Below are 21,077 nucleotides of genomic sequence, written 5' to 3' on the forward strand. Positions count from 1 at the left end.
GTTCTCCTAATAACGCAAACGTGAAAATTTTCGAAAATTCGTTTCTTATAATTTATATTATCAGGAGAATATATTTTGCGAGGAGGTCGATGATGCGTTGATGACCTCTTTACAAATCATGTTCTCCTAATAACGCAAACGTGAAAATTTTCGAAAATTCGTTTCTTATAATTTATATTATCAGGAGAATATATATTGCGAGGAGGTCGATGATGCGTTGATGACCTCTTTACAAATCATGTTCTCCTAATAACGCAAACGTGAAAATTTTCGAAAATTCGTTTCTTATAATTTATATTATCAGGAGAATATATTTTGCGAGGAGGTCGATGATGCGTTGATGACCTCTTTACAAATCATGTTCTCCTAATAACGCAAACGTGAAAATTTTCGAAAATTCGTTTCTTATAATTTATATTATCAGGAGAATATATTTTGCGAGGAGGTCGATGATGCGTTGATGACCTCTTTACAAATCATGTTCTCCTAATAACGCAAACGTGAAAATTTTCGAAAATTTGTTTCTTATAATTTATATTATCAGGAGAATATATTTTGCGAGGAGGTCGATGATGCGTTGATGACCTCTTCACAAATCATGTTCTCCTAATAACGCAAACGTGAAAATTTTCGAAAATTCGTTTCTTATAATTTATATTATCAGGAGAATATATTTTGCGAGGAGGTCGATGATGCGTTGATGACCTCTTTACAAATCATGTTCTCCTAATAACGCAAACGTGAAAATTTTCGAAAATTTGTTTCTTATAATTTATATTATCAGGAGAATATATTTTGCGAGGAGGTCGATGATGCGTTGATGACCTCTTCACAAATCATGTTCTCCTAATAACGCAAACGTGAAAATTTTCGAAAATTCGTTTCTTATTATTTTATATTATCAGGAGAATATATTTTGCGAGGAGGTCGATGATGCGTTGATGACCTCTTCACAAATCATGTTCTCCTAATAACGCAAGCGTAAAAATTTTCGAAAATTCGTTTCTTATTATTTTATATTATCAGGAGAATATATTTTGCGAGGAGGTCGATGATGCGTTGATGACCTCTTTACAAATCATGTTCTCCTAATAACGCAAGCGTGAAAATTTTCGAAAATTTGTTTCTTATTATTTTATATTATCAGGAGAATATATTTTGCGAGGAGGTCGATGATGCGTTGATGACCTCTTTACAAATCATGTTCTCCTAATAACGCAAACGTGAAAATTTTCGAAAATTTGTTTCTTATAATTTATATTATCAGGAGAATATATTTTGCGAGGAGGTCGATGATGCGTTGATGACCTCTTTACAAATCATGTTCTCCTAATAACGCAAACGTGAAAATTTTCGAAAATTCGTTTTTATATTTATATTATCAGGAAATATATTTGCGAGGAGGTCGATGATGCGTTGATGACCTCTTTACAAATCATGTTCTCCTCATAACGCAAACGTGAAAATTTTCGAAAATTCGTTTCTTATTATTTTATATTATCAGGAGAATATATTTTGCGAGGAGGTCGATGATGCGTTGATGACCTCTTTACAAATTATGTTCTCCTAATAACGCAAGCGTGAAAATTTTCGAAAATTCGTTTCTTATTATTTTATATTATCAGGAGAATATATTTTGCGAGGAGGTCGATAATGCGTTGATGACCTCTTTACAAATCATGTTCTCCTAATAACGCAAGCGTAAAAATTTTCGAAAATTCGTTTCTTATTATTTTATATTATCAGGAGAATATATTTTGCGAGGAGGTCGATAATGCGTTGATGACCTCTTTACAAATCATGTTCTCCTAATAACGCATTTAAAAAAAAAAAAAAAAAAAAATTTCGCGAACAATTAATGTTCGAAATAATTTACGCATTGCCATCCGCGTTTTGTGAGCTCTTAATGCTCTTTACTTAATTATCATGTTGTTAAATACATAGAGCCGTATTATTTACCAATTTATTTTGAAAAATATTTATTTCATCTTTGAATATTACAGTATCTTTCGCGATTGAATAATTTATTTATTATCAATTTACACACATAAGTATCTAATTGTTATATAGCACTGGTGCTACCGGCATTTCGTGCACATAGCACGGAACAAAACCAGAAATTATGCAATTATATATTACCTTCTGAGAACATTCATGGACATTGACTTTGTAGTTCATGTCCATGTTCTCAATGTCCATAGAGGGAGTATCACTTTCGGGGTCAACTAAAAGCAAGCCGTGACATCTCTCAGTCTTCTCTCTGCACCGCATATGTTTATATTTGTCATCTGAGATTTCTGCTGACTATTGATATTTAAATACATTTCGGCTTGTATCAGCCTTTCTCTCGATATGTACTGTATCATGAGGTGTGACATTCGTCTAGAAATCAATGATATTTAATGGCTGATTCCATCATATCCGTTATTTTTATGTGACGATAAGTAATGAACTTATTAATATGAAATGAATGACAAGGTATCGTTTTGCGAAACATTAGTATTTCGTTTCGTTAACTTCCTTAAAATTTCCGTAGCTTTATTAAACGATGTCGAAGGAAAGAAAAATTTTTATCATGCATATTATGGTTACATTCGTAACGTTTTTGATACCGTAACAGCTGTGAAAGTTATTTGATCATTCGAGACAAGGATTTCTTTATTTTCGTTAGCTAATTGAAAGCTTCAGCAACTTACAGTGTCAAGACGAACACAGTGTGTATAATAGGATGAATCAACAAGTAAGATTTTATTACTTTTATTTATAATTTATGTACAAATTGGACATTACTATGTTAAAAGCTTATGACTACATTTCAATATAGTCTTCGAGAAGATTGATCCACTAGTTTCATCATGGGACAAATTTCAAGATTTTCGTCCGATAACAATTTAACTCTTGATTAAATTATTCTTGAACAATTCTGTACAGCTGTATCAATGAAGTAATTCAAAGAAAGAGGCTCTTCTCTTCTTTAGAGAGAAATTTTTTTTTCTTACGATAATGTCATCTCATTCTGAATATTGAACTCGGGAATATTTATTATATTTCTATTTATTTATTGAATTATATTCATTATTTGATTGAAATATTATAAAGCATCATTATACAGCCTGAATCTGGCATCTAATTTTTATTTCTTTAGGCCATTAAAGAAACATGTTTGAGCAATTTCCAAATGATATAATTGTACAGAATGCTGTCTAAGAACAGTTTAAAACTTAAAAGCTAGATTTTTACTGAGAAAGAATCTGCAAATTCATCCCAAGCTAGAACAAATACATTAATCTTCTTAAAGATTACCGTATCAAAAGAACCTTATTTTTGATCCATCCTAATACTTTAAATTACAAATTGTAATTTTTCTTTCATTTTCCTTATTCATATGCCACTGATATTGTATGCGACATTCATTTTTAAAATACTATCAATTTGATAAATATGTAGCCAAACTATATATATAGTAACTATACATAATCAAACATTAATTGAAACATTTTATCTTAAAATTGTAATAACTACAGTTATACAAACCATCTCTAGTTTACTTATAAAACAAATAATATATTATTATTTCATAGATTCATAACTCAGCAGAATATAAACCACCCATACCTAAAGGTCGAAAATCTTATCAAACTAAAAAACCCGAAGAAAAAAATTTTTCATATATGTATAATTCCTCCAAATCTATGGATAACAAATTTAGAAAAGAAACATCAAATTTATCTGAAAATGATATATTACTTAAAGATGATAGCATTAATGATAAACAAATAAAAGAAAGTTTTGATGAACATATTAAGGAGAATAAGGAGGAATTCGCTTTTCAAAATGATACTTCTTCTGAGGAATTCAAACATGAAAACAGCCCTCATCTATCTATAAATAAACAAGATACAAAGACAAGTGAAAAGATATATAAACAAGATACAAAGACAAGTGAAAAGATAAATAAACAAGATACAAAGATAAATAATAAAATTTGTTCAAATTTTTTCATGTTAATACTAGTAATAAGTTTTGTTCTCTGTGCTATGATATGGTCAAATTTCAACAATAAAACTAATGCAGCCCATTCTATCTCACAATTTAAATCCATTGAAGAAATTAAAGCAAAATTTTATAATCAAGAATCAGATATTTGGAATGATATTTCATCTGCAATAAATGAAATAGAATCAAGAAATCCTAAGATACCTCAAATTATTTTATTATTTGCAAATGAAACAACCACAATGAATTGTTTAGCTACAGCCTTGGCAGATGTAAGCAGCATTGTTTTAGGTATAAACGATCCCTTACATTTAAATCCAGAAAATTTTGGAAATGATGCTGGCGAGATCATTGAAAAACTAAAACAATATTCTGAAGTAAAAAAAATTGTGGTACGTATATATACATTTCAAGTATAATTTGCTTATTCTTCAGCTAGATTATATATAAACGATTTTGTTGCAGAGAATTAGCAACATATTGAATATCAATGCAGAGGCGATACAAGCCTTACATAATTTGTGTGATAAAGAAAACCCTTTAATTAAGGAAGTTCTTTACATTTTTACTATGCAAACTAACAATAATCAATCATCACAACAGAAACTGAAGTTTGTAGAAGATCAGTTTTACCATAAATTGTCAAAAAATATTGATCGAGATACTTTAGGAGCACTTGTAACGCGGATTACAGATGCTGCAATTATATCGGTACAACCCGAGCCACACTTAAGATATTGTAACTTAAGCTAAGTTGTAAAAATATTCTAAAGGCACTTAGTAATAATATAATTCTGCAATTAATAAGATTACATATAGCAACAATGTTTAATAAAATATGAATTGATATTTATTTAAAAGATATATAATATATTTAATATGTTGCAACATAAGGCTCCTAAATTGTTATTACAGCTATGTTAGATTAAGATTATCAGAATGGAGAAATTCAAGAATTTTCTTAAATTTCTTTTTTCTGAATCGTAAAAAATGAGTTTTTTTGGCACGTCATCATTTATATTTTTATCACTTTTTTTTATTGATTAAATTCTATAACTTATTCCGCACAAGAATTATTTATTTTTTTTCTTTAATATCTTAAAATAACTACAATATCGAATTGGGAGCCTTAATGTTTTTTGCATCTGTAAGAAACTACATGATGGCTGGCAGTCATGATCAAGTTTCTCTCTGATTGTAAATTAAAGAAATATAAAATTTAGCTGTGTTAATTTTATTTTATTTTATTATGCCAATATTACATGAAATAAATTTTATTTTCAATGAATCTTTCTAATCGTTTCATACTTCTATGTATTTTCGAAAAATATGATACTGTTGTGTATCTAATGATTTAATGTATATTTTCAAATAATATATTTAGCTTTAAAATAAAATACAATTAGGATTATTTTATGTGTATATTTCGATTTTCGTATTAATGTCAGTCGGCAGTCTGTACAGTATTTGAATAATGTCTAATATCATACTTATTGCCAATTTAGCTTTTTTTTATTATAATTATAATTTAGTAAGTAAAATAATTTGCGCGAGATAGTTATATGAAAATTGCAAAATATTAATATAAAAAATTACTATTATTATAATTAATATATAGAAATAACAAAACTTTTTTTATAAATTGTGAAATTTATATATTTATAATAAATAACATATAAACAAGTATTTATTAGCTCCTATTAATTTGCAAATTTATTCAAAAAATGGACAAATATTTAGTAGTACACACAATACGTTAAATGTGTGAAAGAATGATTACGTATAAGTATACTTTAAATACGTATACGTATATTTTCATGTATAAGTTTGACTGTCGTGATTTTTGTCAATTTTTTTATATGATTTGTATAAAAGATTGTTTATCTTTTGTGTTTTTATAAATTTCAAAAACGTCAAATTCATGAAATATTTTTCTCGAAAGTTATTCTTTTAAAAAATTATGTAAAAATAAATTTAAAAAAATCTCTTTAACGAAGTTTATTTATATATATTTTCATTGATAAAATTTATCAACTTATAATATATAAGATCCTTTGGGAAAATAAAATTTATTCATAACGTTCATTTTTTGACTAGCGTTTTTTTCAATTTTCTTTAAACAATAAGATATATTTTTAAATAAAATCAATTAGTGAATTAAATTTAGATCAATTTATTTAATTCAATCTACATGCATTTTAAATGATAGGATATAAAAGTATTTGTTTTATTAACATATCAAAATTTGTTTTAAAATAATTTTAATTATAAAAAGTTTTTTGTAAGCTTTAGTATACATTTCACAAATGTAATGTAAGACTGTTGAAATTCAAGTGAATAAAAATATCAAAAAGGCTAGTCCTTATATGCTTCATCAAGCAATAGTTTTATAGAATTTTCTTTCTCACATTTTAATTAGAAATGACACGCATAATATGTTAACGATAATTCTTTTTACTATGTTTACATACTATTTTGTAAGTAATTTCATAAATTGGCAATAAGTATCTAATAGTTGCATAATCGGTCAAAATGATAAATTAGCAGTTTCAATTATTGAATTATAGTACAGTCATTTTCTGTCGTAATTCAAATCGGTAACTAAATGTCGAAATGGTATATATAATTTATATAATATAAGTATAGTATCGTCAAACCTAAATAATAAATATGTTTTATATATATATACAGTCATAGACTTTTCATACAGAATGTCCAAAATCTAATAATGTGCTGTACAAATCCAATGTTATTTATTTTTATCACCTTTATATCATATACAAAAAGAATTGAAAAATATGTAATGTTCTTAAAATATTTAATTGTGAAACTATATAATAAAAAAAATTATTTATTCAATTATTTAATTTCTACAGATGTTTATAATTAAGACAATCCAATTGATTGTGATACTAAACAAAAACATTAATTTATACATTAATTGGAAGTCATTTTCTCTCTTGCATGATTATTAATAGAAAAAAACCAAAGCATTGTATTGTATGCACCTTGATACAAATCATGCTTATTATATAAAATATAAGAAACATTTTAATTAATTTTAAAGTATATGCGATATTGCATTAATGGGCAGATACGTCTATTATTTTATCTCTTAAGGGCACTCTGTATAGAATAGCCTTAAAATTACGAGATACGTATTTACAGTAAAAAAGTTTAATTGGTCATGTTTCTATCTAGTATAATAAGATGAGTACCGCGTTGCGTAATGTTGTCCGTGTTGGCTATATAGTCGCGTACTTCAGTCATTCAGTTAGTATCTCGCAGAATATAATGCTAGTTTTATTTTTTTCGTAATTGTGGGTCAGTCAAAGTCGGACGAGATATGAATCTGCCTCGATAATTGTCTCCATTTTGTCTTCTCTTCTACTCTTAAGCACTAAACGTTTATGCCTCGTAAACTGAACGTCTCATACACTAAATACATGCAGGTATGAGTCTATAAGTGTTCCTGTACAAATTGTTTCAAAGTTTTAATGTAAACATTGTCACAATTTGACATAGGTAAAAACAGGTTTAAAAACAATAGATTTTAGATCATAACACAGCGCATTTAGTTTATCCAGAAATATGACAAAAAAATCATTTAAAAAATTCAGATTTTACTGTTTTTTAATTCAATGAAAAAAAAAAAATAGATAATTTTGCGTTATTTCATTAGTATTTTTGATACAAATAAATTGAAGTTATATGGGCAAATATGTAAAATCATGTTTTATGTCAATGTATCGATTTTAGAGATACTATAAACCCCATAGAACAAATAACACTTAATGAAATAAGATTATATTTAGAATTTAAATATAGTTGATTAAAATTCAAAGCCTTGCACAGGTAATTGGGAAGAATCTGGTGCAGTAAATTGATATTCCTGTCCTTGTGAATCGATAGAGGGCACAAGTCTAGTATCTTCTTCTTCAGACCCAAAGAATCGTTCGATAATATCAAAGGCCTTTTGATAAATATCCATATTTTGGTGAGATTGCAAGAATTCTATTTTATCTAGGCCTAAGAAACATTAGAAAAAAGATATTAATAAATTAAGCGAGATATTTATTTATTATACATAAAATCTCTCTCTATTAATACTTTACCATAACATTCTTCGATAAGAACTGCATAAGGATTAAGACCATTATGCATAGGTGCATCTTTTTCTCCCAAACGCAAAATATTTTCTAATCCATTTAACGCGACCTGAACAATTTTGGCATCCATAACTGTAAGTAGATCGCATAATGGTGGAATACATCCCTGCATTGCGAGATATCGAATTTGATCGGCTGTTCCACCGCTAGTAGCATTTGTAATTGCCCATGCTGCTTCTTTACGTGTTTTAAATTCAGCTTTACTCAAAATTTCAATTAAAACCGGAAAAATATTGGTATCGATCACTGCCTAAAATAATATTTACATGAAGAGATTATATTTGTACTTTTTACAAAAAGATTAATAACATATAAACAAGTTATATACTATTATGTCTGAAATGTATAACATTTAACATACTTGTATCTGCTGCGGATTGCCGGCGGTGATATTAGAAACTGTCCAACAAGCTTCTTTACGAATACTTTCTCTCGGTGAACTTAAAAGATGCAATAGACATGGTAATGCTGAACAATTTAATACAACTTGAGTTTGCACATCATCTCCAGTAACTATATTTCCTACAGCACGAAGAGCTGCGCTTATTACGTTATTCTGTTCATGCCTAGAAAATAAGTTTTTTATTAGTAGTATAATTAATTGAAATTAATTTTGTATATAATGTGCATTTTATATAAATTTTAACATACATAAGAAGTTCTACGAGGCGCCTGCAAACACCGGCATCGATAACGGCTTGTATCTTATCATTTGGACCATCGCTCAAATAAGAAAGCGCCCAACAAGCATCAGCGAGTACATCGTAATCAGTATGATTAAGAAGATGTGCTAACACTGGTAGACATGGCGCGACTTTTGCGAAAGCCGGTGCTGGATTTTTTCCCCGACATAAATTTGATAATGCCCATACCGCATTGCGGGTCATAGAGAGACGCGTTGCTTTCGAAAGTACTCTAAAAAAAATGATGTGATATATCTTGAAATATGATTTGTTGCGCAAAGTGTAAGTGCTAATTTTCTTCAATATATATATAAATATATATTATTTTTATATTACAATTAATTTTATTACTTTTGATTAACCAACAATTTTCACTTGTTCTAAAAATTTGTTATAAAGATATTGTCTAGGTTCTGTCATAGTGTCTTTTTATTTTCTGTCACTTTTGCATTAAATTTTTGTGCACTGTATATGATACTAACTGATAATAATTTACATGAAAATCGTAAAGATACGAAAACATACTGCAACAGTGGAGTGAGGATACCGTTGGCTAATACATGATCTCTACATTCGGGACTATCCCCTGCAATATTGCCCAATGCCCAGACAGCTTGTTCTTGAACATCTTCATATTCAGAACCAAGTAAAGAAATGAAAGTAGGAACAGCTCCTGCATCTATTACAATACGTGTTTGCTGTGACGTACCACTTGCTATATTTGTCAAAGCCCATGCTGCTTCAAACTAACAATTAATATTATCATTTATATATGCCTTTCGTTTTATATTTATTTTAGTTTAGTATTCTAACCTGCAGAGTGCAATTTGTATTATTTTTAAGAAATTGAACAAATTGTGGCACAATTCCCGTTTGTATCACTTCATCTATAGGAGGATTTGGCTCTCTTGATAATAATTTTCTAAATTTCTGTGTTGCATTCAATTGATCTTGTATGTTAGGACTATATAACGCATCTACCATTTCAGTTGTTATAATACCAGGAGATTGCTGAAATAGAAAATTTTTTTATATTAAAAATGATATCGCGACATAGATTATTATGTATTTACAAGTAAAATGCAATATAATGGTGATTATTTTACCGATTGTGCTGTAGGAAGTGAATATTCATCCGTAGTTGTAACATTATCTTCATCCGCAACAATGTTAGGGACATTGCGACGTTTTGATAACTGCTGCTCACGTTTTTGCTTTCTTAATTGAACTCCTTCCTCTTCTCTGCGTCTCCGTAATTCTTGTGAATCTAATCCTACATTTTTATAACGATGTTTATGTGTAGGTCCAGTTGACATCTAAAAATATGAATAATAAACTCAATATTATATGTATGATATTAAAAATGTCTTTCCTTTTATTAAACTAGAATATAATATAAAGAAAAACTACAATTCACAGGTTTAACATAGTACAATCTCAATTAATTTTCAAAATGTACATTATAAAAATATACAAAAAATAATTTATAATATTCTAATTATCACAGTTTTATTGTCACAAGTTATAAATGTAGAAGTCATTTTCAGATAACATTAAACCTCATATAGCACTAAAAATAAAGCTTTTTGAAACATATCCACTTATAAAAGATTGAGAGAAATTATCCATCTATTTATGTGTGTATTGACTTATTCTTATATATATAGATTAATATATATATAAAATATATCAATAAATATTATATCAACACTTTTTTAATTTTTAAACAAGTTATTTTAATGCTTTCATTATATTTATCATATTAAGAAACTGACTAATCTGTACATTGTTTTAAATTTATTATTTTACTTATATACTTATATTTTAACTTATACACATATAAAACTTGAGAAAAAATTTATATTTTAGAAATCTATATCTTTCTAAAAATGTGCAGAGTTCTTCTAAAAAGTTACATTTTTGAAGTTATAATAATTTTCTGCCATGAATATTGGAAAAAATAATATTATATCAAAAATCCCTGTAAAAATATTATCTGTAAATCTTTTCTCTCAATAATAGAAAGATAAAAAATATGTAATATTAAAATATTAGAGTATTTTCAATTTTTGATACTAATACATTTCATAACTCAACAAAAAATATAATAGTTGCTACAGAAGAATTTGTACAGGTCTTACTATAGAGATTGCTACTTTATTGTTCTCAGTATTCGTAAAGAAAGAATTTTGCATTTTCCCAAGGCATTTTATGTGTTGAACATAATATTCAGAAATTATTTAGAAGAAAAAGGAAGCCTCATTTCGCGCGCTTTCTTTCTTCTCCTCAAAATATCCTAATTAATTACACGAATGCCCATTCTGTATCTAATATCTATATTTTCTCATATGCACGTGTATGTGTGTGTGTACATATATAGAGATAGGAATGCACTTGTCGTATAAATACGTGCACACGCAAGAATGCAAAAATTATAAAAAAATATAAACAAGATGTTTCGTTAAGAAGAGGAAAAAAAAAAGAATTTCAGAAAGAAAGAAAACAGTTCAAGCTTCTAATATACCAAGCAATCCTTTCCTCATTACCCTATGTCACTTTTAGATTTCAACTAGCATGGAACCTGACAATGGGTTCCGCATGAGGGTTAGGAGTTAATCAGCAGAATCGTCGGGAAAATTTGTCGAGGCTGCGAAGATATTATCTCGTACGCGCGACCGCACCAAGATGGACGATCGCGTGTCGGTGCCATCGCGACCACCGATTTTCACCACACGATCAGCCACTTGGACATTTTGGCACTCGCGCGACCGTGGACTGTGACATTGGGCCTGGAATCCTGTCTACTCCCTTGGACGCGTCGCGCATATGTCGCGTTGCGTATCCACGAGCACGAATCGCTAATGCAATCGTCGCACGTTTATACTTACGGCTGTGAAATCAGATTCGAGCCGATGGATCAGTTGTAAAAGATCATAAAATTTAACGCAAACCCAGACGCCGCCGCCGCAGCTTTTTTTCCACCACAAACTATGCGCTACATAATAACGACAGCTGGGATAAGAAAGCCTCACCTCGCGACGTTAGCGATGCGCAAAGAATCATGGGTTTCCAGCCATTGTATGCGATGCTCCGATTGGCTCGCATAATTTGATCGCGCGTTATACTCCTGATCGTGTTCATTGGACGGTATTTATAGTCAATTCTCAAGACAATGCTTCGAATCATCTTAATGAAGATCGCCACATTTATAGCTCGCATCACATACGTATTTTAAAATTGGAGATTGAAGATTAAAGAATGCAATTTGATTGATCGAAATAAAAGAACCGAAAATGTCTTTATTCTAATTGGGTATAAATTTCAATCTCTCCAATAATCTTGAAAATATAAATAGTTTGATACAAAGTTTAAGAAAAATTGTTTTAAAGCCTCTAACATACATTATATAGGTAAAATATATTTTACTAGTTATTTGTTTTCATTGAAAATAAATAAAAAACATTGATAAGAAATAGATAAGATACCATTATATTTATTGATACAAGATAAAAATTTTCAGTATATATTTTACCTTTATATTATTCAATATCACTGAATGCAAATGGCCTAAAGGAAATTCCTTTCAACATATTCTACAAAAAAACAATTTTTTATCATCTTATATCTTTAATGTCGTAATTCAATTATAATCAGGAAATAGCTTTTTAATAAGAAAAATCTATTTTTGTTACCAAAATATAGACGTATTCATTAATTACAGAAAAAATGCAAATTATGTAAAAGATTTTGAAATAAATATTACTTTTAGTTATATTTAAACATTTATATTATGCAACTACTTTTATAAAGTTTCTTATATTTGTCTAGTAGGTGATGTCTAGTAAGTTGTACTATTATATAACAAAATTAAAAATGCATTTTAGGAACATTGCAAATTAATGACAAATAATAATTTAATGATAAATTATAAAAGATTCAAACTAAAAATAACAACACAATAGTTTCCTCATTATAAAGAAGCAGTTATTGAAATTAACAATATAAATATTAAAGAATCAGGAAAAGTAAAAAGAATTGGAAGAAAAAAATAACATCCTTTAAACTTTTATACGATCTGCCAGAGAGCAGGATAAACCAGTATTATCTGGTTCAACATTGAGTTCCTTTACTATCCCATTATCAACAACCATGGAATAACGTTTGCTGCGTTTACCTCCTAAAACCTGTAGATCCACACTAAGATCTGCAGCATCTGTAAAATCTCCTTTAGGATCAGCTAACATTCGTACCTGACAATAGAAATAATTTCATTTAAAAAACAGATAGACTGAGAAAGAGAGAAAATTAAAAGATTAATTGAAAGATTAAATATTATAATGTAATAATTAAATTAATTTTCTTCATTTAATAAGTTTTACAAGTAAACACACCTTTCCTGTAGCATTATGTTCCTTTCCCCAAGCTGCCATAACAAATGGATCATTAACGCTAATACAAAAGATTTCGGAAATTCCCTTGGATTTTAAATCATCAGCTTTTGTAACATAACCAGGAAGATGAGTCTGAAAATTCAGGTTAATAAGTAATAAATTATACAACATAGAAATACTAGAAAAAATTAATGTATGTATCAATCAAAAAGCTTATTATTTTATCGTGTATATGTTTGTAATTCATATTTTATAATATATATATAAATTTCATAAACTTTTTGAGATAAATTCTATACATTTTATCTACTAAATTAATTTATTTATATATTTTATAAATTCTATGTATTTATTTAATTGAAATTAAAAATACAGAGAAATAATTTATATTTTTATTATTATATATTAAAATAGTGATATATATATTGTGATTTTTTAATTATTAAAGAAAAAATATCCAATTCATTTTTAGAAATAATTTCTTACTTTTGAGCAGCCAGGTGTGAATGCACCCGGTACACCAAATATAATGATTTTTTTCCCAGCTGCAGCCTGTGCTAGATTTACTTTATCCGCTGGTGTGTTCTCGAAGAGATCCACGCTGGGCAATTCATCTCCAACCTTAAAAGTTGTATATATATAAAATCAAATATTTTATATGTATATTCATGTACATATATCAAATAAAATATTTATAATCATACATATGTATAATTTCGTTTTTTCAAATAAGAGATGTCATATTTTCCATTGATATTTGGTGATTTTAGATTGATAATAATATTTTATTTAAGTTTAATTTAAATTTGAGAAATTTTATTAAAAATCATTTATATTTTAAAATAAAATTTATACGTCACGTATACTATTAATTACACAAATGCATTTTGTTTGCTTAATATATATTGACATTAACATAATTTGCTACTTTTTTCAATTTATGTCGCAGATTGCAATTATTGCTGATGATGATGTAATAGACAAGTAATCAGAATTAATTGATGAAAAGTTCTACACATTGTTATATACATTGTTACACCAAGAAAACTCATTTATATAGTAGATATTTTGTCTATTAAAATAATTAAATCGATACTCACAGCGATAACCATTTTTGACAACGATACGTGAAAGCTTCGTGCAAAACAATTGAATGTTAACCGTTGTCCGTTAACGGAAAGAATGCGATTTATTAGCTGATTCATGTATGCACAAATATTGATAAGTGCACCTCGGTACGACTCGTGCTGACGTCTTCCGGTCACAGAGTTATATATATTAGATTGCTAACTTTTATACATAAAGGTGCAAATTCATGAAACACTTATGCAACATTGAATATGATCATATCTGGGAAAAGTATTTGAATTTTGGTGCATTTTATGTAGGTTTTTTAAAGAAAATATTCCAAAAAAAAAAGAGATAGACGACGCCTCGATTTAAATAATTAAATTACAAAATAAATTGCTATTTAAAATTTGTAAAAAAAAATGCGATAAATAAATAAATCGATCACAGTCGTAATGTTCGATTACCATATATGTATAATTTCTAAATCGGAGTAACGCATGTATAATTAATCACTCATAAAACAGAGTTTGACAAAGATTCGAAGCACTTTTGCATCTATAACATATATATATATATATATATATATATATATATATATTTTTTTTAATAATCTCAAAAATTCGAGAGAGAGAGAGAGAAGTAAATAATATAATTCATAATTAATATAATACATGTCTTTTAAAAAGAGATAAACAAGTACAGCAGTTTGCGAGTAATAATGAATTTTTTAATGATCGAACATCTGACAATAAAATAATTATAGAGATATGCTAATAGTAATAATATTATTAACGCAGTAATATTATGTCTTTATATATCCTGAAAAATTAGCGTCTCAGTTATCAGGAGAATATATTTTGCGAAGAGGTCGATAACTATAATATAAATATATATAAACATATATATATATATATATATATATATATATATATATATATATGTACTGACAACCTCTTTACAAATTATATTCTCTTAATAACATAGACATGAAAATTTTTGCAAACTTGCGCCTTGATATTATATTGTTTAACTAATTATACATATTCTTGATATTATATTGTTTAACTTCTTGGTATTATATTGTTTAACTAATTATACATATTCTTCTATTATGTTCTAATTTTTGTTTAGAATTACAATTCATTGTAACTTTTTTAATATTTATATTCTCTTAATATCTTTTTCAAATATTAATTTTGGATAAAGTTTTATATTTATTCCTTGTTACATTGTTTCTCGACATAATCAGCAGCCATTTGTACTATACGAGCTACAGTCTCGGGCGTACCATATTTTTCTTCGAAATTTTTAAATTTTGTAAATAAAGTCTTCATTTTTCTTACTGGAAGTGTTTGAAAGCAGGCCCGTTCCAATACTTTCCTGTAAACGCAAAAAATTATATTTATTAAAATGATATATATCCTTTTCTCATGCTTGAAATATATTAAAATATCTATACCTGGCTATATCAATGTTTTTAGATTTTATCAAGCAGTCTATGTAACATGACCATACATCGACACGTTTTGGATAAGAGCATAGGATATTTTCGAATAACGTCTGTGCTCGTTCCTTATCTCCCAGTTTGTTTTCCAAATTCGCAAATCTTACTAATAAATTCACATCTGTAAAAAATATGCAAACAGTTAAAACAAGTTATGTTTTTTCTACAAATAAATAAAATATTAAATATATAAAATATTAAATATGCAATATATGCTTACGTTGAGATGCAGGCAATGATTGCAATGCTCGTTGCATAATGTATCGTGATTTTTCTTTCAAACCAATCTTCAGGAATGCAGCGCCACAGCTTATCCATGTTTCAGGATCCTGTTTGAATTTGCCGATTATAGTGGCGACCAATTTTTGTAATTCAATCATTCTACTAGCATCCGCATGTACAGTCAACATGTGTGTATATATTTTAAATGCGTCATTGTTCTGCACAGCTTCCCGAAACACGTCGTTCAGAGATTCCAGAGTGCCGAATCTAGATTCCAGATTTAGCCAAGCGTTCCATACGTTTAACCGTTCGTTTTCTTCCCTGAAATTAATCGTTTTGATGGCTCGTTTCACGACCGCTCTCGCTTTATCAATTTCCGTGGCTTGCAAATGATATGCCATATACTGCAACCACACCAAGGAACTGTCGGGGCTGGATAAGACCAATTTATCAAATTGATCTATCGAATTGGGTATTTCATTACTCGCTAGAGCTTCCTCTCGTTGACGGATCTTGCGTTCTTTTTCGCGTTCCTGCTCTCGACGCTCGGCTGCGCTCAATTTCTTCTTTTTTCGCTTAGGTTCTTCCTCAGGTTCCTCCTCATCATCGCTAGATGTTTCGGCAGAAACAGCTAAGTTTGCTTTATCGTCCCAGGAAAATCCACACTCTTGAATATGTAATCTATCCGCATTCGGTGTATCTTCTTCTTTTTCACTCTCATCGGATGAATCTTTACTCAACTCAGAATACTCATCTACATCCTTTATTCTATCTACATTCTCTTCATTGATTTCGGTTTCCTCTTCATTGATTTCAGTTTTCTCTTCATTGATTTCGGTTTCATCTTCTTCGATTTCAGTTTCCTTTTCTTTGATTTCATATTTCTTCTTACTCTTTTTCTCTGGCGTTCTCTTTTGCTCCGATGAATTTGTAAAAGTTATTACATTGTGTTGTTCGGGTATTTTTTTTCTTTTCAAATTTTTCTTCGTAGTTGCAGTTGCATCCTTTGGGATTTTGGTTTCAAATGCAGACTTTAACATACAGACGGGAACAATATCAGACTCCTTTCCCGTCATTATAACATACACTCGAATCTTGGCGTGAATCGTGTAAGGCGTTAAATCAGGAGAGACGTCATTAATGTGTCGGCGAACGGGTAATGCTGCCAGATATCCTGAACCATTGCGTTTTATGAGAAGAAGTATCAACCATTTGGTAATCAATAAAATCTCGGCTCTTAGTGCAACACCGGTAGGAAGTTCCGGTAATAATTTTTGCTTCGAACTAATGCCGTTTATTATTCTCGGTAATAATGATATATCGACGAGTTCGTGGACATAATTCTTCCATAAGATTGTACCGGACACCTTGTCCCCAATCTTAAACTCGCCAGAATAATGATCTTTGCGTACTGTACCGGTCAAATAATCATTAACTCGAAGCACAAGACCGTGTTCAGTAATCTTCTCGATAATGCCAGTAATCTTTTGACCCAAAATTGCCGATGAAATCGGAATGTTCTTGTAAAACGTATTGTTCGCTAGTTCCGATAATCTGTTGAGGTATAAACTCAGAACATCCACCGCAGTCATCATTTTAACTTCGTTTTCCGACATACTATCCCATACATCTTTCAACGCCATTGTCAGAGTTAAATATTTCTCTCGCATATTGATAGCCGTGATTTTAACGAATAATATTTGATTCACATGCAATAGTTCAAAATTGCTGACATTTTTATAAGATACAAATCCCAATTTCGAATAATTTTCAATAGGTAAGACAACTCTCATACCATCTTGAGACATATCTGCGATTGTACATGGAATACAATCACCTATTTTTAATAAATCAAAGCTCCTATATCGTTCTTGTGTCACAAAAGTACGTGAAAGTATTATACTTGGCTTTGTAGCGAAAACTAAAGCTGAAATTACATCTCCAGGATTATATTTTGATGCCAATAAACTGCCAATTTCGATACACGGAGCTATATGACCCGCTGGTAAGAACGCTGTTGTGACGTTTTCATCATTTCCTCTATGAATTCTTAAGTATACACCCTTGATGGACGATTCTATAACTGTTCCTTCAATCATTTCTCCAATCGAAAAATTCTCAGTCTGCTGTTTCTGTTTTTCAGTAACAATCTTTAGTTTTATTTCATACTTTTCAATAGATTCGATGCATACAGTAATAGTTTGACCAATGGAGTAATTCCAATTCATATTGTGTGTCTTACTGTTTAACGTAGAGCGTGACACCCATCCTCTTATATTCCCATAAAATCTCACCAATAAACCATTCTTATCTATTTTAGTGATTGTACCATGATATTCCAATCCGCATTGTGCCTTATGAATATCATGTAAAACTGGTAGTTTGCTTTTTATTAGCGACTGTTTCAAAGTAAATATTACATTCACATTATTGTCATTAGAAGTTTTGAGATCCAAGACTCTTGCTTCGATGCTATCTCCGATTTTCATTTTATTTAATGCACTTAAACCACTATCAGATACATGCATCGGTGAAACAAATCCCAAAATATTTCCTGCTTGTACATGCATATAACCACTACCTTTATCAATAGATGTAATAGTTACAGTAATGATATCACCACAGTTTAAATCAGAAGATGAAAAGTATTTCTGTTTTAAAATTTCATCCTCCATTGTACAAACATAAAGATGTTCCATCCAATTATATGCGAGTATCCTGCACTTATGTGTGGAACCTTGTTTAAACTCGGTCGGGATTTTGTCAAACGATACATTGGTTTTTACTAAAGAAACAAATCCACGGAGTCCAGATTCAGATATGTTTAAAATTATCCCATTGGATTCCTTGTACAAAACTTTGGCCTTTTTTATAATATCACCTTTACTCAATTTCTCTTTTTCAGATTTGTCAGTTAGTAGACTAAAGTAAGCCAACTTTACAGTTGGTAATATATATAACAATGTACCAGTCACTTCCATATTTTCTATATACATGGACAAAGGATTGTCTAGATAAATTTGATTTATGTATCCAATATTATTTTTCCCAAATGTAACTTGCAGACCATTGGAGAGTATCTTTGCCACACAAAGAGACAATTTTGTTCCTGGTGCTAGAACATCTAAAGAGGCTATATCATGTATACTAACGTTATTAATCTTTTTTCTTTTAGCTGACAGTTTGATGACAGATGAGTAATTTGCAGTTTCTACCTCATTAATTATGCACAAAAGTTGATTACCTGGAACTAAATAATTTGTAATGTTAATAAATTGTTTTATAAGTAGAATACTAATTCAATATAAAATTATACTTACAATATTTCTTTTCTTTATCAACATCCTTGGTAGCAAGAAATGCTCTAACACTAGCTATGCCTGTATCAACTACATAGCCATGATCTTCTATACTTTTAATAGTACAAACTATCTTTGCATTTTTTACAAGATAACTATTATGTACATTTTGATTTATTAATTGTGGCTCTAAAGATAAGTTGTACAACCATTTTCCTTGGGGATTTATATTCTTAACATAACATATTACATAATCCCCAGGATTATATAAATCTGGCAAAGGTTTAAATTCATTTGATTGGATGGCTTTTGTGCTGATTATATTTTGCAATAGATTTGTATATGATTCGCTTAGATTTGTGATTTCTACATGCCCTAAAATTCCACCTGGTATAGATATAATTAAGTCATACTCTGATACTCGAGAAATTCGGCCGAGTACTGTCATTCCTTCACGTAATGTTATATTGGATAAGCGTTCTGCAGTAGCAATAAGACTTATTCCTTTCTCATTTCTTACATTATCTCCTTTTTTTATTCGAGTTTTACGTTTCTTCTTCAATTTAGATTGCTCATCAAACAACTAAAATAAAATATTATATTATTAATTTGATTTAGGAATACACAAATAAATTTCTATACATGTACAAAATTTAATTTTAAAAAACATCTATACATGAATACTTTATAGAGAATTTCAGGTATATGTTCAAAAAATACATATACATATCTGATACAATAGATAACTAGAAAACAAAAATTTTAAACAAAAACGCTATGTCTTTAAATTTTATAAATTTAACTAAACTTTTATATGTAGAAATAATTAAAAAGAATAAAATTATATATTTACCATATTTGACGATCTCTTAATTTCGCGTTTCTTTCCGCCTCTAGGAAAACTCTCCATCTAAGAATAACAATAATTAATTAAATATTATAAGATAAAAAATATTAGGTTAACAACAATACTGATTAAATATTAGCTTATGTTGAGATATTGAATTTATTAAAGCTCGCACGAATTGTATATTTAAAAAATCGTTATATTGTATATTTTATATTGCAATTGTATCCCATACTTACTGTGCAATTTATAACAATAAAAAAATAAGAAGTCGCGTGTTTATTGAATTTGTATCCGTTGACTCTCACGTGGATCTGGCGACCTACGATTTTGATCTAAAGGTGCAATTTCATTGATGCTAGAAACCAGCGGCAAATTAAAATCACTAGACTTTCTCTAGATTTGGCGCCAATAAAATAAAGTTCAAACAGTTTCAACTTTCTCAGTGTGTAAAGCGGCCTTTTCATTGACGCTACTTTTTAGCGTCAATGAGGCCGCACCTTAACAGTTGGCAGCCCTACGAGATAGGCTGTGCAGCACTGCGCGTATATAAAATAAATTTGAAATCGCTTCTAGCCTAACCATCTTCACGCGATCGACTTTATTTGAATTGCACGGCATCGCATCGAATTATGATGCGGCGCCGATTTATTCGAACGTAATTCGGGACATCGCGATGCTGTATAAGCGTCGATTGAGCACGAATTGTCTCGCAAATATGATAAATCACATCTACTCACCGTTCACCGGCTGTTCCACAGGCCGCTCCACTCGCTCGCCTCGGGACGTCCCATTCCGATCTTGATGCACACGATATCATCAACGCGAACGCGCGACACTTTATTCGGCACTCCCGATATTCGCTCGCATCCGATAATCATCATCAAGGGCGCAA

At 29.4% G+C, this 21,077-nt stretch overlaps 4 protein-coding genes across 7 annotated transcripts; 1 reads left to right on the top strand and 3 right to left on the bottom strand.

Annotated features, from left to right (window-relative positions):
• The first annotated feature begins 2,272 nt into the window (after positions 1-2,272).
• Positions 2,273-5,218, top strand: LOC105252908. 3 transcript variants are annotated; one of them, XM_011260562.3, is made up of 4 exons: positions 2,273-2,478; positions 2,537-2,740; positions 3,582-4,388; positions 4,462-5,218. In XM_011260562.3, the coding sequence occupies exons 2-4, from the start codon at positions 2,729-2,731 to the stop codon at positions 4,747-4,749; spliced, it is 1,107 nt and encodes a 368-aa protein (XP_011258864.1). In that variant the 5' UTR covers positions 2,273-2,478; positions 2,537-2,728; the 3' UTR covers positions 4,750-5,218. The 3 variants fall into 3 exon arrangements, with proteins under 3 accessions (XP_011258864.1, XP_011258865.1, XP_011258866.1); XM_011260563.3 differs by having other exon boundaries at positions 2,273-2,444; XM_011260564.3 differs by lacking the exon at positions 2,537-2,740.
• A 2,428-nt stretch (positions 5,219-7,646) lies between these two features.
• Positions 7,647-11,889, bottom strand: LOC105252907 (importin subunit alpha-7-like). The gene is made up of 8 exons (XM_011260561.3): positions 11,737-11,889; positions 9,955-10,164; positions 9,662-9,859; positions 9,374-9,594; positions 8,817-9,080; positions 8,527-8,731; positions 8,112-8,415; positions 7,647-8,025 (listed from the first exon to the last, which is right to left on the bottom strand). The coding sequence occupies exons 2-8, from the start codon at positions 10,162-10,164 to the stop codon at positions 7,829-7,831; spliced, it is 1,599 nt and encodes a 532-aa protein (XP_011258863.1). The 5' UTR covers positions 11,737-11,889; the 3' UTR covers positions 7,647-7,828.
• Positions 11,890-12,897: 1,008 nt separating this feature from the next.
• LOC105252906 (peroxiredoxin-5, mitochondrial) lies at positions 12,898-14,531 on the bottom strand. Its single transcript, XM_011260560.3, has 4 exons — positions 14,340-14,531; positions 13,726-13,860; positions 13,240-13,371; positions 12,898-13,098 (listed from the first exon to the last, which is right to left on the bottom strand). The coding sequence occupies exons 1-4, from the start codon at positions 14,442-14,444 to the stop codon at positions 12,907-12,909; spliced, it is 564 nt and encodes a 187-aa protein (XP_011258862.2). The 5' UTR covers positions 14,445-14,531; the 3' UTR covers positions 12,898-12,906.
• Positions 14,532-15,384: 853 nt separating this feature from the next.
• LOC105252905 (protein RRP5 homolog) lies at positions 15,385-20,941 on the bottom strand. 2 transcript variants are annotated; one of them, XM_025414625.1, is made up of 6 exons: positions 20,923-20,941; positions 20,189-20,245; positions 19,357-19,918; positions 16,035-19,286; positions 15,770-15,935; positions 15,385-15,690 (listed from the first exon to the last, which is right to left on the bottom strand). In XM_025414625.1, exons 2-6 carry the CDS (start codon positions 20,243-20,245, stop codon positions 15,525-15,527), a joined length of 4,203 nt encoding a protein of 1,400 aa, XP_025270410.1. In that variant the 5' UTR covers positions 20,923-20,941; the 3' UTR covers positions 15,385-15,524. The 2 variants fall into 2 exon arrangements, with proteins under 2 accessions (XP_025270410.1, XP_011258861.2); XM_011260559.3 differs by lacking the exon at positions 20,923-20,941 and adding an exon at positions 20,422-20,645.
• Positions 20,942-21,077: the final 136 nt, after the last annotated feature.

This window comes from Camponotus floridanus, unplaced genomic scaffold (genome assembly GCF_003227725.1).
Source record: "Camponotus floridanus strain SB8 unplaced genomic scaffold, Cflo_v7.5 scaffold86, whole genome shotgun sequence".
Lineage (NCBI taxonomy): Eukaryota > Metazoa > Arthropoda > Insecta > Hymenoptera > Formicidae > Camponotus > Camponotus floridanus.

What these genes read in the sequence shown, in the direction of transcription:
- LOC105252906 (XM_011260560.3), bottom strand. Translation starts at nt 14,444, where the DNA reads ATGAATCAGCTAATAAATCGCATTCTTTCCGTTAACGGACAACGGTTA. An exon ending in TGTCAAAAATGGTTATCGCT is followed by an intron (nt 13,861 to 14,339) that starts GTGAGTATCGAT and finishes ACAACTTTTAAG; the next exon opens with GTTGGAGATGAATTGCCCAG. An exon ending in TCACACCTGGCTGCTCAAAA is followed by an intron (nt 13,372 to 13,725) that starts GTAAGAAATTAT and finishes CTGAATTTTCAG; the next exon opens with ACTCATCTTCCTGGTTATGT.
- LOC105252905 (XM_025414625.1), bottom strand. Translation starts at nt 20,245, where the DNA reads ATGGAGAGTTTTCCTAGAGGCGGAAAGAAACGCGAAATTAAGAGATCG. An exon ending in TTAAGAGATCGTCAAATATG is followed by an intron (nt 19,919 to 20,188) that starts GTAAATATATAA and finishes ATTTTATTTTAG; the next exon opens with TTGTTTGATGAGCAATCTAA. An exon ending in TGATAAAGAAAAGAAATATT is followed by an intron (nt 19,287 to 19,356) that starts GTAAGTATAATT and finishes CAAATTATTTAG; the next exon opens with TTCCAGGTAATCAACTTTTG.
- LOC105252907 (XM_011260561.3), bottom strand. Translation starts at nt 10,164, where the DNA reads ATGTCAACTGGACCTACACATAAACATCGTTATAAAAATGTAGGATTA. An exon ending in ATACAAATTGCACTCTGCAG is followed by an intron (nt 9,595 to 9,661) that starts GTTAGAATACTA and finishes ATTAATTGTTAG; the next exon opens with TTTGAAGCAGCATGGGCTTT. An exon ending in CGCCTCGTAGAACTTCTTAT is followed by an intron (nt 8,732 to 8,816) that starts GTATGTTAAAAT and finishes CTTATTTTCTAG; the next exon opens with GCATGAACAGAATAACGTAA.
- LOC105252908 (XM_011260562.3), top strand. An exon ending in CTGAAGTAAAAAAAATTGTG is followed by an intron (nt 4,389 to 4,461) that starts GTACGTATATAT and finishes ATTTTGTTGCAG; the next exon opens with AGAATTAGCAACATATTGAA.